Source organism: Diplotaxodon limnothrissa, linkage group LG20, assembly GCF_057381915.1.
Source record: "Diplotaxodon limnothrissa isolate DT_005_m linkage group LG20, D_limnothrissa_male_GT1.1, whole genome shotgun sequence".
Taxonomy (NCBI): Eukaryota; Metazoa; Chordata; class Actinopteri; order Cichliformes; family Cichlidae; genus Diplotaxodon; species Diplotaxodon limnothrissa.
In genome coordinates this window covers 4,496,758-4,512,194 of record NC_140615.1, presented here as the reverse complement: position 1 = coordinate 4,512,194, position 15,437 = coordinate 4,496,758, and the positions used below count along the sequence as shown (strand labels likewise).

Here is a 15,437-nt window from a genome sequence, read left to right as displayed (position 1 = left end):
ACAATCTCATCTGATTTGTTTATGGAAATGATTCGTTTGGGAGTGAGAAGTGTGTTATTAACTATATGACGATTGCTGTATAAATATAAGAATTGCTTTATTGGTCTATGCTGACTGAAAGCATATATCTAAATCCTGTATTTCTTTTTATTACACTTACTCTAAAAGAAAGGAGACAAAACAGGAGTTGGAAACTTAATAATTTTCAGATTTTCTTTTAAATATAAAAATAAGCAATGGCATTTTGATTGGGAAGGTATGCCTGTTACCACAAAGGCTGTCTATTGAATTAAACCATATTGCTGTATAACATAACCAGCGTCGCTTCCATAATCCATTAGCCAAATGGGAGACATTGCATAGCTAGCGTATTATATTTCCTGTCTGTCCAGTTTCAACAGTCATGAAATTAAAAAAGAAGAACACTATACACTGTACATCACAAAGCTTTTTCCCCCCATTAGAAAACAAGTTCTAGTTTCAACAGGCCATTAAAATGTAATTTCTACTCAACCACTGCCAGGGAAATCACACACACACACACACACAAAGATTATGTAGAGGAAGCAGAAAGAGAATCAGCTTACATATCTGGTTCAGTGACTGCTCTGGTGTAATTTGTAAAATGCTAACTTATCTCGGTACCTTGTCCCCTTCCCTCCATCCCAGCAGCTGAAGATGTTCCCTCATGACAGAGGAACAGAGTGGCTGCCTGGTGAACAAAGGGAGGAGGTAGGGTGAGTGAAGGAGGGATGGAAGAGAGAGGGGACATCAGGCCAATTCAACTTCAAAGTTCATTCTCTCATGTGTAGACTGTATGAAAATAAAGGTGTACATCCACCGCCCTGTACAAGCACACTAAAGAGTTCAGTCTCTTCCCCCAAAATATCCGAGGGCCTTGTCCAGTGAAGTGATCTCACTCTTTGAGAGCCACCCAGCACAGTTAAGAAAAGAGAAGTCACCAGGTGTTTGCTAACACCAGCAAGAAGCCGTCACACCTCATGCACTCTTTCATTTCTAACCTCAAGCTGATGTAGAACGACCCTTCAGTCATGTCAAACAGCACAGTCCAAAGAGAAAATGCTTGTTCCTGTCAGGTTTGCTCTCTTTGTTTTACCATGGCAGGCACGTGAAGGTAAAAGCAAACCAGTTTTACACACTTGTACATGAATATCTGGTAAGCGCTGCTTTAAAGCTTGGAGAAAAAAATGAACTCAGGAAGTCACCATCCAAAACAAATTCTCAGGAAGCTGTTCTGGGATATGGTGGAGGTTATGTAAACCAGCGGATTTCCCACTGAAATGAAATCATTAAAACAAACAAACAATGGTTAGCATATATGGGTGCAATAATACAATTTAGGGATTTGCAATTATAACTTCACTGAATTTCTGAAAGTTCAAATAATTTCACTGGGTGTTTTTGTTGTTTATTTCAATACAAATATGAATGTGAGTGCGTGTGCTTCACTAGATGAGACACAAACCTGGAACTGCCTGAATCTGACTGGATTCAAATGCATTGATGATCTTCAACTGCTATTAAAAAACAATAGGACCACTCTAAACATGGAATTGATTGAATTGGTGTATTGGACTTTTGTGGTTTTAGCGAGCGCAATAAAAAGGGAGCGTCTTTCTCTAAAAAAGCTGGCAAAATAGATGAAAAGAAAACTCAAAACACAAACAAAGGAATGATCAGTTAAAACAAACACACAAGCATACACATGCACACAGACACGCAAGCACACTGTCTTTCTCTCACTCCTCATCACGCATGCACTTGCACATAAGCCAAATAAATACTAGTGAAGTACAATAACTACATGTAATTTACCCAAAGTTCATGGAACAAAACAAACAAAGGGCGAGATCACACTGGATCAAAACGGGGGAAAAAAGCATTCAGAAGTCCACTGCTCTATTGTAGCGTCACTCCTAGCAGACTACAAAATAGGAAGGAGGGAAAAAATAGAAAAGAAAGAGAAAGGGAAGCAAAGGAAAGACAGCAATAGCAGCCCCTGTCCTGAGCAGTATATAGCCACCTGGTCAGCCAGGAGTGACTGACTCCCCACACTACAGGGCACAGGGTGCTTCTGTCAGTGGCAAGTCTTCTTCCAACCCTCCATCTTTGTCCTGTGATCCAAGGGGAGAAGAAGAAAACGTAGGATGGGTAGTGGTAAAATCAGAAAGGATGACCAGGGCTGTGGGTGCCCCTTTACTGTAAATCAGGAGGTCCAGTTCTAGATTCAAAAAAAGGAAAACAAAACGTTTGGGATCTATAGTAGCATGTGTTGAGACAGGGAGGAGGTATGTGTGCAAAAATAGTGTGTGGGCTGAGGATGGACCAGGAACTGAGGGTGCAGAGGGAGGCATGACAGGTGAGGGATGAGGTGGGCGGGAGGAGGGGGTTCAGAAAAGCCAATCTTCTAACTCCGGGCTTATAGGGCCTGTGTCTTGAGCTCGATGGGCTCCCCCCTGGTCTCCTGCTGGCCGTCGGCCTCTGGGGATCGGGCGCCCTTCAGTGTGGCGAGCCTCTCGGAGAGGCCACGGAAACGAGGGAACAGCATGAAGTCATACAGCAAGGCACCCATGGCACCACCAATCATAGGACCCACCCAGTACACCTGTTGTTTACAGATATGACAGAGAGCAGACAGTGTTGTTTAGTCTGAGGATGTCATGTTCATGCTATGGTGTGAAGTCATTTTGCAGATACAGTTATCTTACCCAATGGTTGACAAAATTCCTGACCAGAACAGCTGGAGCAAAGGACCTTGCAGGGTTCATTCCGGCGCCAGTGTAGTACATCTAGGTAAGAGAAAGAAGTCGGGATTAGGACTGTAAAGGTGCTTGTTTAGCTTGTTAGGATATCGTTGTATGAACCCGGAGTGTATTTTCAAGTTTATAGACCCCGGGTTGGTTTTTACCCCAAGAAGATGCCCCATGAGCACAGAGAAGCCAATGGCCAAAGCAGCAGAGCCCAGGCGTCCGTTGCGTCTCTCATCTGTCACAGCAAAGATGCAGACGACAAGCTGGAGGGTGAGGAAAATCTCAATTGTGGTGGCCATGCCCAAGCTGATGCCTGGCTGCAGCTGCAGAGGGAAAGACAGAGGGATGGATTGAACTGAGAAGTCAAGACAAACACTGTTTGAAATTGAAACAGACATTTAGCTTTCAATACATCCATCCAGTCTCAAGAAAGAGTGCACCTAGTTGTAAAGTATTTTAATTTATAGTTCCTTTCCGAGTATGGGAAAATGATAGGTAACAGCAGGTGACGGCAATCTTACCGTGTTCAGTGCCAAGTTTCCCCGCATGTTGTTGGGTGTGACCCCATAGAGCACAGCAGCACCAGCCAGCGCTCCGAGACACTGGGCAATGATGTAGAAGAAAGCACGGAACAGGGACATCTGAGAGCCAATCAGGTAGGCAAAGGTAACGGCTGGGTTGATGTGTCCTCCACTGATGTGGCCAATAGACTGGATGAAGGTGGCGGCCGCCAAACCAAAGCAAAAGGCAACATGAAGAACATTATGGGGCCCGGTGGTCCAGCGGAGGGCCGCCCCCAGCCCGAAGAACACGAAGAACATTGTGCCATAGAACTCAGCAAACACCGCCCGCCAGAAAGACATGGACCTGAACTCCCACATGGTGGCGAAAGGTCAAAAAGCAACTTCTGAGTGGAGGGATGAAAAGTCAACAACTAATCAACTAAAAGGAGAAGATGTTTCTCCACAGGATTGACTGAGTTTGACACTAAAAAACAAAGAGCAAAATTTGCTCTTAAACCGAAAAAAGACCTCTCTCAATCTAATAGCGACAAAATTTACACCTTACTAACTTGCAACTCTCGTGCAACTGCAAATAATCTGCTGTTCTGCTTTCTGTCATAGAGAGCTCCTGAGTGGAGCAGTACGCCAGTCTCTGCGCATCTATATGCCAACCCCGCTGGTTGTTAGTAGAAGAACATGGATAGACAAACGGTAAGCATGTCCTGCAGACATTCAGCCTCTTTACCAGAGCAGGGGGAGCTCGGGGGCCTTTTTATAACACCCCAGGTCCAAGGCAGTGCCACACAGTCCAGGGGAGGGGTCACTGCACAATACCGCAAATCAAAACAAAGCAATTTAACCCTTTTCTTGCCTTGATTACCCTCAGCTTATTGTAAAAGAAAAACATAAACATAAAAGGCCATGAACTAATCAAAGTGGGCCAGAGAACAAAAATCATGGTTGGCAAGCATTTACAGTTTGGACTTCTTACATTTCCATGTGGTTTTCCATCTTTTTAGGGCTTCAGCTACAACTCTGGGTTCATTGCAGGAGAATGAGAGCACCTATGTACCTCCAACAGCCTGGCTGAAGCATTCAACCAAAAAAGCTGGCAATAAAACACCAATCAGTAGCCCATCGCTGACTCTGAACCCCCCCTGAGAAACTGCAGTGGTCTTGAACCTCAAAAACAAGAGCAGTGAGCAAGTGGTGGGAAGAACCTGTTAGTGCAGTGAACTAACTGCACTAACTTGTTTGATTTTCCAGCAATCCAGATATTTCTCCAAGCACTGAAGATAATATTAATACTGTGTGAATTTTTTTTTAAATGATTTTAAACTATTTTCTTTTTATTTCATCTAGTTAAAGTAGCATCAGCAGTTCACATTGACTAATCAGAGGTGTGATCTATAAAGCACGAGGAATTTCTCAATTTCTCCATTTGTTCTCTGGATTGGTACAAATTGGGCTGATGGCAACAGAACTGATTAGGCAGAGTTTTACATTGTGTGGGCTGGAATAGTTTGGAGGCTCAGGTCAGATAAAGCGGTGGAAAATCCACGGTTGGAGAGGAAGAGGGGAGAGCAGGCCTGGCATTGAGCATCTGCACTGGAGCATCATGCTGACCAGGACAGCCAAAGGGACGGCTGCAGTGCTTTGAAAGGATTATGCTGAGCTCACTGATTTTCTCCTTTCAGCCATTTAAACAAAACGCTGGCAGTAACAGTTTCTGCTAGTTTCTATGATCTGTTTGCATTAACCTCGATGTTGAATCTGAGTTCACGTTTCCACAGCCCAGAGTGACTAGATGTTTGTTCCAGGGTTGTTTTTGCTCACTGTAAAGGTTATATACAAATATAATTGGTAGAAATATTAATTTTCTACAGCAGGTCACCTTTGAAGTTGCCTGTTTAATATGATGGAACAAACAACTTTTAAATAAAACAACTTTGTGTTAAATAGTGTTTATCTTCTTCTTTTTTTAAAAAATTCTGACACTTTATGACTTTGGTCCAGTTGGGCATCTCTATTGAGAGTAGTATTATGGCCTTTTCGTGACTCCCTAAGCCACCTATTGTGGGTTTAAGCCCACAGTTCAGTTTTACTGGGGAGGGTGTTGAAAAGGTGCTTGCATTGTGTTTTCCTGTTCTCTGGGTCCAGACTGCTGACGCATACCTAACATGCAGCACCTAAACATCTCACATTAGATTAGAAGCTCTGGAATATACTCACCACACAGTGGTGAAAATGTGAACTGCAGAATACAGGACACGGATCGGGTAACTGCACACACAACATAAACTTTTGAAGCTGCTCATATAAAAAATGGGCCAACTTCCTTGAAGTTATGTTTATATATGTATATATAATATATATATATATATATATATATATATATAAAAAAAACAGGCTTTTGTTATGAGAAGTTGGGATCATCACTGACATCTTTCATCAACAAACTATAATCTTATAGCAATAGTTTATCTAGCCCACGAACTTCACTGAGGTGAACTACAGTACTTGTGACCTTTGGGTAGTTCCTTCTAGTAAACAAAGAAGATGGAAAGCCCCTGAATTTCCCTTTTAAAGGCTAGAGAAAAGTTGAGTGCAGTTCTGTGAAAAGCCTGACACTATGACGTGATTAATCCATTATTTCACATTTCATAGAACTTGGATCATGGGATATAAAGATTTTTCAGAGTTCTTTTTAATGCAGTACTTACAGATGGACTTTTAATTGCTGCAAATCTCTTAGCACTGACCCTTAAAAGACCCCTTCCTTATGAAGCTCAATTTAAGAACTATGGTACGTTTGCAGTCTTTGTTCTGCGTGAAAATACTTTTGAAGAGCAAATTGGAGTAACTTAATACAATTCTTTGAGCTTTGCCATCGCTCCAGCAAAAACAAAACCTATTGAGAACTTTGTTCTTAAAAGGAAAGCTTTATAACATGCTGACTCACACGGCAAAAGTCTCAATATTAATCAAGCTGAACTTGCATATATTAGTGCAGTCTTCCATCATTTACAATGGAACTGTTAGGAAGGCAAGACTATGGCCACTATGGGCAAGAGAACAATTACAGTGACCAGTAAAGTTTATTAGAAATTAATAGCCAAACTCCCACAATATAAGACAAAGAAAGAATTCAACACATGTTGAATCAAACAAACCTCCAATCATAGTTCTGTTGTATATGATAAACATTTATAATCTATACGGGATTAAACCATTTGTGTGACTTTGTTAACTACACAGGATCTCTGCCGTCACCTCGGAATATCTGTAAGAAAATTAATTTTGATGATTCATATAACAGCATAAAGAAACTCATCTTTGCAAAGGCATGACTACGTGGAACAACAGCAGCACTCCACTACCATAACCTCAACACAAGCTGTTAAGTTGCACAAGCATGTTTATTTTAAGTGCTGAAACATATTTTTAAAAAAAGTTATTGTTAAATATTTGTAGATGTTGGCATACATTTGAAAAACCCATTACAAGCAGAACTCCTGCCTCTTAAATTAACAAAGAAAATATGTGCAATTTACAATACAAACATTAAAGGGGAAAATCTGTTATTAAAAAATCTACTTTTTTGGAAAATAGGCATTTTTGAGGTTTTTTTTCTTTTCATTAGAAATCACAACGTTTAATACATAACCTGACATCGGCAAAAAAAAAGGAAAAAAAAAAAGAGACGGAGAGAAGTTGTAAGACATCAGTACATCCCATAACATCATCATTTAAGTCAATGAACAATAACATTTTCATTTGAACAGAATTGTCCATGCAAAACAAAACAGCAAAGCACAGCACTGTATGTTGCTATGGATTTCTGTGCATGTCTCCATCCAACAGTCACTCCCTGCCACTCCCTTCAGGGGTGTCGCTTTGGAAACTGCGTCGAGATTAGGTTCTTCTTCAACGTGGATGCCAACTCATGCCTAGTCTCCCTCTTCAACAAACTTAGAACTCACTTTGTTAACTACTGAGGTGGCATCCATATTCAACTACTCAAGATCAGGCATTTCTGAAAGAGAAAGTTAAAAACATGATCTAAGTATGAAATTTAATTTTTATGGCTATGGTCATTACAAAAAAAGTCTATGGGCTTTTTGGATAAAGTGGATTGTTAAAGAAACTAATAAACAATTTCTGATATACCAAATGTGTGTTAGTGCTATGAATTATGGGATTTCTTTATCATGGTTGCTGTTAATTCTCTTATTATTGCTGTTTTCTAACTGTCTGAAAAAAGCGTAACCAGGGACAAGATCTGCAAATTAGCTGTGGCTGAAAGTCTTATGTACATTGCATTAGTTGCATTTTGTTTAAACGCAGCAATCTTAACATGTATAAAAACAAAAACATTGAATAAATAAAAATTTATTCTATTAAATAAAATCTCATAACTTGTGACTTTTTCCCCACACGTGTAATTTCTTACTCAAATTATTCCATAATTAATCATCTGTTTTGACACTTTTTCGCACTGCCAGGCATTATCAGAGTTTTGGGACTCGTGTGATCTAGTGACTACAGATTATAAATCACAACAGAGCCCTTTCAGATCGCTACGTACTTTCATCATCGCTGTCTGCAGACTCATGCTGCAAAAAAAAGGAAAAAACAATTAAAATTATGTGTAACACCTGTTATATAAAATTTAAATGCCAAATTACAGTTGTACTATAGCTATATAAAACAAACAAATATTATACCTCCTCATCTGCTCCATCTAAATCTGGTAGATCATCCCCACCCATGCTATTCATCATCTGGAGGAAGGTGCAGGACACAAATCAACATGTCAGTTTAGCTGAACATAGTCAAACAATGAGCAGACTGTGCATGTTTGACACACTTACCTCTGAGAATTTATCAAAACTTGACAAGTCCTCATCTGAGTCATCTTCCCAGTCTTTCCAATTATTGAAATCCACACTTAGCCAGTTGCACTAAAAGCAAGTAGATTAAAATGTTTTGGTTAGGCAAAGTTTAAAATTCAGTCACTTTATAATTTTGATATTTACTTAGGTATTTTTTTTAAAACAGAACAATGCTCGGGGTAATGTGGAAATGGTTTCAAACTGTTTGTGCAACAGAGAGCTTACTGTTTATAATACAGTCCTTCATAGCGGAGCAGATGAAACTGTGGAGTCATTTTATTTTATTTTATTTTTAAACAGTAAGTTGCAAGTTGTAAAATACTTAATAAAAGTGCAACCTGATGGAGACAAACCCCTATCTACTTCCTTTTTCTTAATTCTTTTTATTGAATGAAAGATGAACAACCTGATTCTCCCAAAAATGTCATTCACTCTTAAACCTACTTCCATTAAAAAAAAAAAAAAAAAATTACATATGCATTACATGCTCCACCTTTCAACTTAAACCCTGATCTTACCTCTTTGAGGGTCAATGTAACTGACAATGTTAACAACAAGGTAATGATGTATACTATGAGATTTTGATGTATTCTGAGTTTTTGTAAATGTTATACTGCTGAGAGTTACCTTTGCCTTGTCTTTGGTAAGTCTTGGCCATGACTTCCCAGGCTCTGCTTTTCGTAAACAACACAACACAGACCTGTCAGTGCGTCTGTGTTTGGATTCCTGTATATCAGAAGGAGAAACTGGTGAAGGTTTCCTAACAATGGTACGCAGGGTCCAACCTGAACTGTCTGCACAAGTTAAAAACTTACTTTAGGGTCAATCTCCCCAAAAAGCTCCACTGTATTCTGGTGTTTGATATCATCTGTTCCACTGACACAGCTGTAAGATGAAATGAAAGACTTTTTTTAAAGACACTTTTAGCAAACAGGGTTTTAACAATGTCATCATTTAATATGCTAACAATGCAAATTACCTGAAAGTGAATTTGGACTTGTCAAAGATTACTTGCACATCTTTACTGTCCTCCATGCAAAACTCTATAAAGACAGACTCTCGTCTGTCATACCACTTGGCTGCTGCAGGCTGCCTATACACCAAGAACAAAAATGAAAAATGAACATTAAGACAATCCAAAACAACCAATGCATCTCTCTGATCTCATATTTCCACTGCCTAGTGTGGGCATTATAAGATCATGGCCCACGTGTATAGAGTGCAGTACCCACACACTGTGGAATTGAGAAAGGCGTAACTCATTCATTGAGATTAGCACATAGGCCTCCCAAACGCCCTCTTTATCCGTCCTATACTAATACTTGTTGTCCAATAAAAAGTTTACAATATCTTTTAAGCCAAACTATGCACTTGTTGAGATATATATCTATATCGGAGGTACAATTAGATTATCGCACTTGAAAGGTTTCGGGTAATACTACCATAATCCGCCATTGCTAGATGTGAACCACACTGAGGCCATTGTTTCACAGGGTTAAGAGAAGAATGTCTTGCAATCACATTTAAAGTGAAAGTGCGTGTTAGCTTACGTTAGCTTAAAGTGAATACCCCGGAGCGTGACACCATGCTTTTCCACTCTTAGCATTACCCTTGTCATGTTCATTGACATTAGCATGCTAGCTAACGATGACTGAGCTGTTGTCAGGTCCATAAACAATGCAAGATCACGTTTAGGAGTTTGAGACAGGATTGTGCAAAAATACAGTAGATTGATGGAAAGTTGTAGCCTGTGGCGTTAACGAAGAGTTGTGCCTTTTTGTCTCGGCAACAGTGTTAAGTACGGCTGAACTGCTGAGGCTAACTCGTGTGCTAGCTCACTTAGCTAGTATGAGGTGGGTGATCCGCACTAACAAGTAGCTAGTTGGTTACCAGGTAAACACGGTAAATCAAGACTTACATATTCACTGTTTTAGCAATTTAAGCTCCCTCGAAGAACCACGGTATTCACACTGTTGTCTGGCAGTAGTGCCCGGCAAAAATGACTACTGACAACTAAACAGTTAACTCGGGTTTACAACATATGCACTGGTGTCTCTGGAAATATCGCGTGTTTTTCACGTTCTCTCGTGACGTCCGGTATTTGGAACGTGAGCACGGTGTTCGGCAGATCGAAGCCGCCGGAGATTATTCTAGAAAGAGTATACTCATGGAACCAGAGCAGTGAAAGAGCTCCACCACCTGAATAATGTCGTCCTACCTGATGGCGAGCGAGGACACTTCATACTTTTATGAGTTTTACAACTCGATGAAAGCAGGCTTCCTTGAGTTCTACAGTAATAGGATAACTGGGTCACTATGAAAACTAATTGATTGTTGTAACTGGGCGAGCTGCTCAAGGTGCAAACCAGTGCTTTCACTGTCACTTTAAACTTTACAGCAATTACTGCTTTGAGTTCACACGTCGTAGTAGTAGCTGACCATTTCTGGCACAACCATAAACTGTATATAAAAGATGGACATGGCCCATTGTTTATTTAAGGGCCATTTTACACCCTCTGTGTGGTGCTGCTGGCACTGGACAACAGAGGTGACATTTAAGTTAAGATAACCTTTATAAGATAAGATAACCTTTATTAGTCCCACACGTGGGAAATTTGTTTTGTCACAGCAGGAAGTGGACAGTGCAAAAGTTATGAGGCAAAAATTAGAATACAATAAGAATAAATACAGTACACAACTGTACAGAATAGAATAAAATAAAATACTATATACAGTAGAATAAAATAAAATAAATATACAATAAGATAAAAATAGAATACAAATACAAATACTATATACAACTGAGTAAAAATACAACGATGACAGAAAGGATTATTGCACTTAGTATTATTGCATATGTATGGATGTGTGTGCTTGATCAGTTAAAGTCTTTGTTGTGGAGTCTGACAGCAGTGGGGAGGAAAGACCTGCGAAATCTCTCCGTCCCACACCGTGGGTGCCGCAGTCTCCCACTGAAGGAGCTGCTCAGTGCTGTCACAGTCTGCTGCATGGTGTCACGTCTGCTGTCGGTAGCTGCCATTTCTGTAGGTCATGCGCTGTTTTTTTTTTTTTGTTTTTTTTTTACATGGTAGGCTGTACTGCTGTCACTGCCATACATGCCAACCCTCCTGATTTACTGGAATTTCAGTACCCCTCCCGAAAATCTCCCGTAGCCACCATTCTCCCGATTTTCTCCCGATTTTCCACCTGGACAACAAAATTGAAAAACCATATCCCAGATTGGCCCAGCCAATTCCAGTTTCCAACAATGGCTACTACTACTGCAGCTACTTAGTTTTAATATTACTCTTATTACTCTTTCTGGGTCGCAAATAAACTTTTAACATATTTTCTGGCGAGAATGTGGCTGTGTAAACTTCAAATATCTGAGCCGGCGAGAACAGCGAACTCCCGGCACATCGTTTTCAAACCCCTGCGGTCTTTCGCAGTTATATCATGTTTAACTCAGGTTAAACATGATATATAAGTCACTTAAATAACTTAAACATGTTATTGTTTAGCTTTTGTCAGTGTTTTAATTGTTCGTGAGTAAATCGGTTTGTCTGAGATTAAAGTTATTAGATTAGATTAGATTAAATAAAACTTTATTAATCCCTCAGGAGGGTTCCTCCGGGGCTTTTCACACAGCTGAATAAAACAGAAAACGGATTAAACAGAAGTGTGAAATGGTCGAGAATTTACGCCAGCGTCTGGTTATATTTTAGATAGCAAGGAGCAGACGGCAGAGTTTCACTCCACCAAGAGAGCTCATGACGTAACTCTGAAGGCTAGACCGACCCATTTCACAGTTGCTCACTTAGACCGCGAAGGGCGTGTCCGCCGGACAATAATAACACTGACATTTAACTTATTTTATCTGATAAATAAACACTGTAAAATTCAAGTTTTTTGTAAATATATGTATACTCCCATCCCCCCCCAAATGTCTCAAGGTTGAACAAAAACTTGAACTGCAATTTTCTTTGCTTCTGGTTTTGACTTCTTCTGCTCCTATATCAGTGCTGATGTGGAGGTATTGTCTGAGTGGCTACATGTATCATTCAGGAGAGTACTTTGGTTACCTGTGCTGTAACGGCATAAATAGAAGTGACTCTGTGATAATGTTACCGGCCATGCACGAAGCAACCAATGCACTGGGTATATTGGCGGCAGTTATTTGAGTTTTTTTTTTTAATTTCAAGTTATTTTCTTACAAGTTTGAGTTAGTGAGTAAAAAATAACTTGAAACTATATAGAAACTGTATAGCAGTCTAGTAAAATAAATCTCGGGTCCCTTCATATGTGACCTATAGAAGCTTGTTTGTTCAACTGAAAAACAATTGCCATGGATAAGTCAAAAATTTGGGATACTACCTCAAAATATCGACTTACTAACTCAGAATTGTGAGAATATAACCTAAAATTTTGAGTTATCTCAACATTTTGAGATAACATTAAAGTTAAACTTAGCTCTGCCAATCAAAATGTTTCTTTTTCCCTCACTGGTGTAAACAAGCTTCCATGCAGTGGATTCTCCCTCCTGCTGGTCATTACAAATAATGCAGGGTTTTAGACTGGAAAGCTTCATTCTTATTTTATATGCCTTCATCAAGCGATGATGTTCTATAGCATATAGCTGTAAATCCTTAAAGTAGAAAGTGTTCTACAGGCAAAATTGACCTCTCAGTAAAAAAACAAAAACATAAAAGTGAATAAGGGAATAAAAGCTACTCCCTTATTCACAAGGTGTCACTAGGCATGTTTGATTTGGTAGATTATTTTTTATGCTGGATGACCTTCCTAATGCAGCCCCCACTTAATTTCACCTGCTTGCTTCATTAAGAATGATTGTTTGAGTGCCATCAATTTGCAGCCAATTTTGGTACAGTGCGATTAACGGGACGCAAACCACCTCTCAGGAGAGGTTCACTGCAAATGCTTTGCTCATGTTTGCAAACGTTGGATAGAAATGGAGTCTTCACACAAAGTACTCCTCCCGTCATGCTACAATACACACAAAAGACTCATACACAAAGTTAAAATATGAGCAAAATTTTTTTTTTGAAGGAGTGAATGTAGTGACGCCTATCTTACTACAAAACAGACAAGAAATGGCCGAGATACAGTGGTGGAAACCAAAGCATCTAGCTTCACAGCTTGCTCGATAGATGACTTTCTAGCATTGTCCTTGGCTATGAATCATAGTGAAGCACAACTTTTTAGGCCCATGGGAATAGAGGGTGTCATATGCACCTGCTACTTCTGTGTTTTTCTTCTAGTGGCTTTCTTTGTAAACTAAAGCACTTAAGCTCACAGAAAATCACATGAAAACTGACAGAAGGCCATCGGGGGATGTAATCAGTGGCTAGCTGATGTCACTTTGGGAGCTGCTTCAAGCAGTTGTACTTGAACAGGAGAGGAGAGAGGCAGTATTGCCAGTATGAGGCTTGGCAGCTGCCAGAAAAAACACAAATAGAACAAAAGCCAGTGGATGGAAAGAAGAGGACAACACAGTCATATGAGTGTTCACTGAGGACGGAGCCACAGATGACACTGATGATAACGGGTAGAATAACAATGCCTGCAGCTTCTGAATGCGTGGGACAGAAGCAGTGAAGTTAGGTAGTTAATATTTGAAAGGGGAGCTATGTGAATCAGACAGTAATGGCGCATTTTGCATGCCTCATGTATTCTGCTGAAGGGTATAGGTTACTGGTGACAGTACAGTCCTTCATTCACTCCAGCTTATTAAGGTGTGGTAGACTATGAACAGCTGATTCCATGGATCTAATAGGAGGCAGTGCAAAGAAGGAGGGATTGCTGTATGAAGTTTTTACTGAATGTACACTCATTTGTCAGTTTTTTTGTATTAGGCTTTAACAAAAGTAATCTGGTTCTTAGCAGGTCTTAAAATTGGGTAAAAACATTGTCATATAAACAACAAAATATATCATATTACACTATGTCATTATTTATTTAACAAAGGTTAAGGTAGTGTGTGAAAAAGTAAGCACACTATTACTGTTTCCATAAGAATTAAAAGTGTAAGTAGCAGCTTGGTGCTGCTAATAAATGCACTTGACAAATTGATCACCTTTAAATGTGAGCGCCTCTGTAAAAGCAGAGGTTTGGGCATTTTTCTGGTGTGGAGCATTCACGTGTTTGTTTACACAATTCTAAGGATGCAAGGTGTCAGCAATGATCTTAAGCAACTGCTGCTTCCCATCAGCCTAGGAGGGGTTATAAGACCATTTTCAAACAATCTAAAGTTCATTATTCTACAGTGTGAAAGATTATTCACAAGTGGAAAACACCCAAGACAGTTAACAATCTTCCCAGGAAGTTCCAGCAACTTCACCTCAAAGTCATATGATGCAATGCTCAGATAAATTGCAAAAACCCCAAGTGCTACTCAGACTCTATTTGCAGGTTAAATGTTCGCGACAGTACAATTAGAAAAATACGGAGGTTTGCAAAATTACACCTGAATAAACCACAAGACTTCGAGAACAATGTCTTTTGGGCCGGAGAGACCAAAGTGGAGAGGTTTGACCAAAATGGCCTAAAGCACAACGTTGGGAGAAAACCAAACATAGCATATTAGCACAAACGTCTCATACCAACTTTCAAGCATGGTTGTTGAGGTGCTTTTATTTTGCAACCACACGACCTGCACACCTTGCACTCATTAAGGCAACAATGGGGGAGTTCATGGTATACCAAAATGCAAATCTGTCCGCCTGACGGCTAAAGTCTTGCCAAAATTCAGTCATGCCTCATGCAGCTGCACTACAGAATTTCACTTGGTTGAAGTCTGGATTTTGACAGAGCCACTAAAGCATCTTGATTATCTTTTTTTTCTCTTTCCCAGCCATGTTGTAGATGTGCTGCTGTGCTTGGACTCATTGTTCTGTTGCATGACCCAATTTTGGGCAAGCTTAAACCACAAACCTCAATGAACTGAAGCAGTATTGTAAAAACGAGAGGGCATAAATTCATCTGTAACTATGCGAGAGACTGAAAAAACATCTGACAGTAAACGTCAAGTCATTTCTACCAGCCGTGATCTACAAGGTACTGAGTTCATCTGTGTTTTTCACACAGTGCTTCTGCATGTTGGCATAGTTTTGTTAAATAATGGCACAGTATAATATGTCATGGATTGCTGTCTATCTGAAGTTGTATTTATCTAGTTTTGAGACCTGTAAGTGGGTGATGAAATTGATGATGAAATGTAAGGGACAGGATGTACTTTATTTTGTAGATTG

The 15,437-nt window shown here is 39.8% G+C and overlaps 2 protein-coding genes across 2 annotated transcripts; both read right to left on the bottom strand.

The window, feature by feature from the left end:
* Positions 1-2,440: 2,440 nt before the first annotated feature.
* Positions 2,441-3,652, bottom strand: mipa (major intrinsic protein of lens fiber a). The gene is made up of 4 exons (XM_085345303.1): positions 3,293-3,652; positions 2,930-3,094; positions 2,730-2,810; positions 2,441-2,626 (listed from the first exon to the last, which is right to left on the bottom strand). Exons 1-4 carry the CDS (start codon positions 3,650-3,652, stop codon positions 2,441-2,443), a joined length of 792 nt encoding a protein of 263 aa, XP_085201429.1.
* A 2,713-nt stretch (positions 3,653-6,365) lies between these two features.
* On the bottom strand, positions 6,366-10,226 carry ptges3a (prostaglandin E synthase 3a (cytosolic)). The gene is made up of 8 exons (XM_085343836.1): positions 10,088-10,226; positions 9,149-9,262; positions 8,985-9,054; positions 8,797-8,895; positions 8,149-8,238; positions 8,002-8,058; positions 7,863-7,890; positions 6,366-7,310 (listed from the first exon to the last, which is right to left on the bottom strand). Coding segments are annotated over exons 1-8 (480 nt in total). The 5' UTR covers positions 10,090-10,226; the 3' UTR covers positions 6,366-7,290.
* Between the last annotated feature and the right edge of the window lie 5,211 nt (positions 10,227-15,437).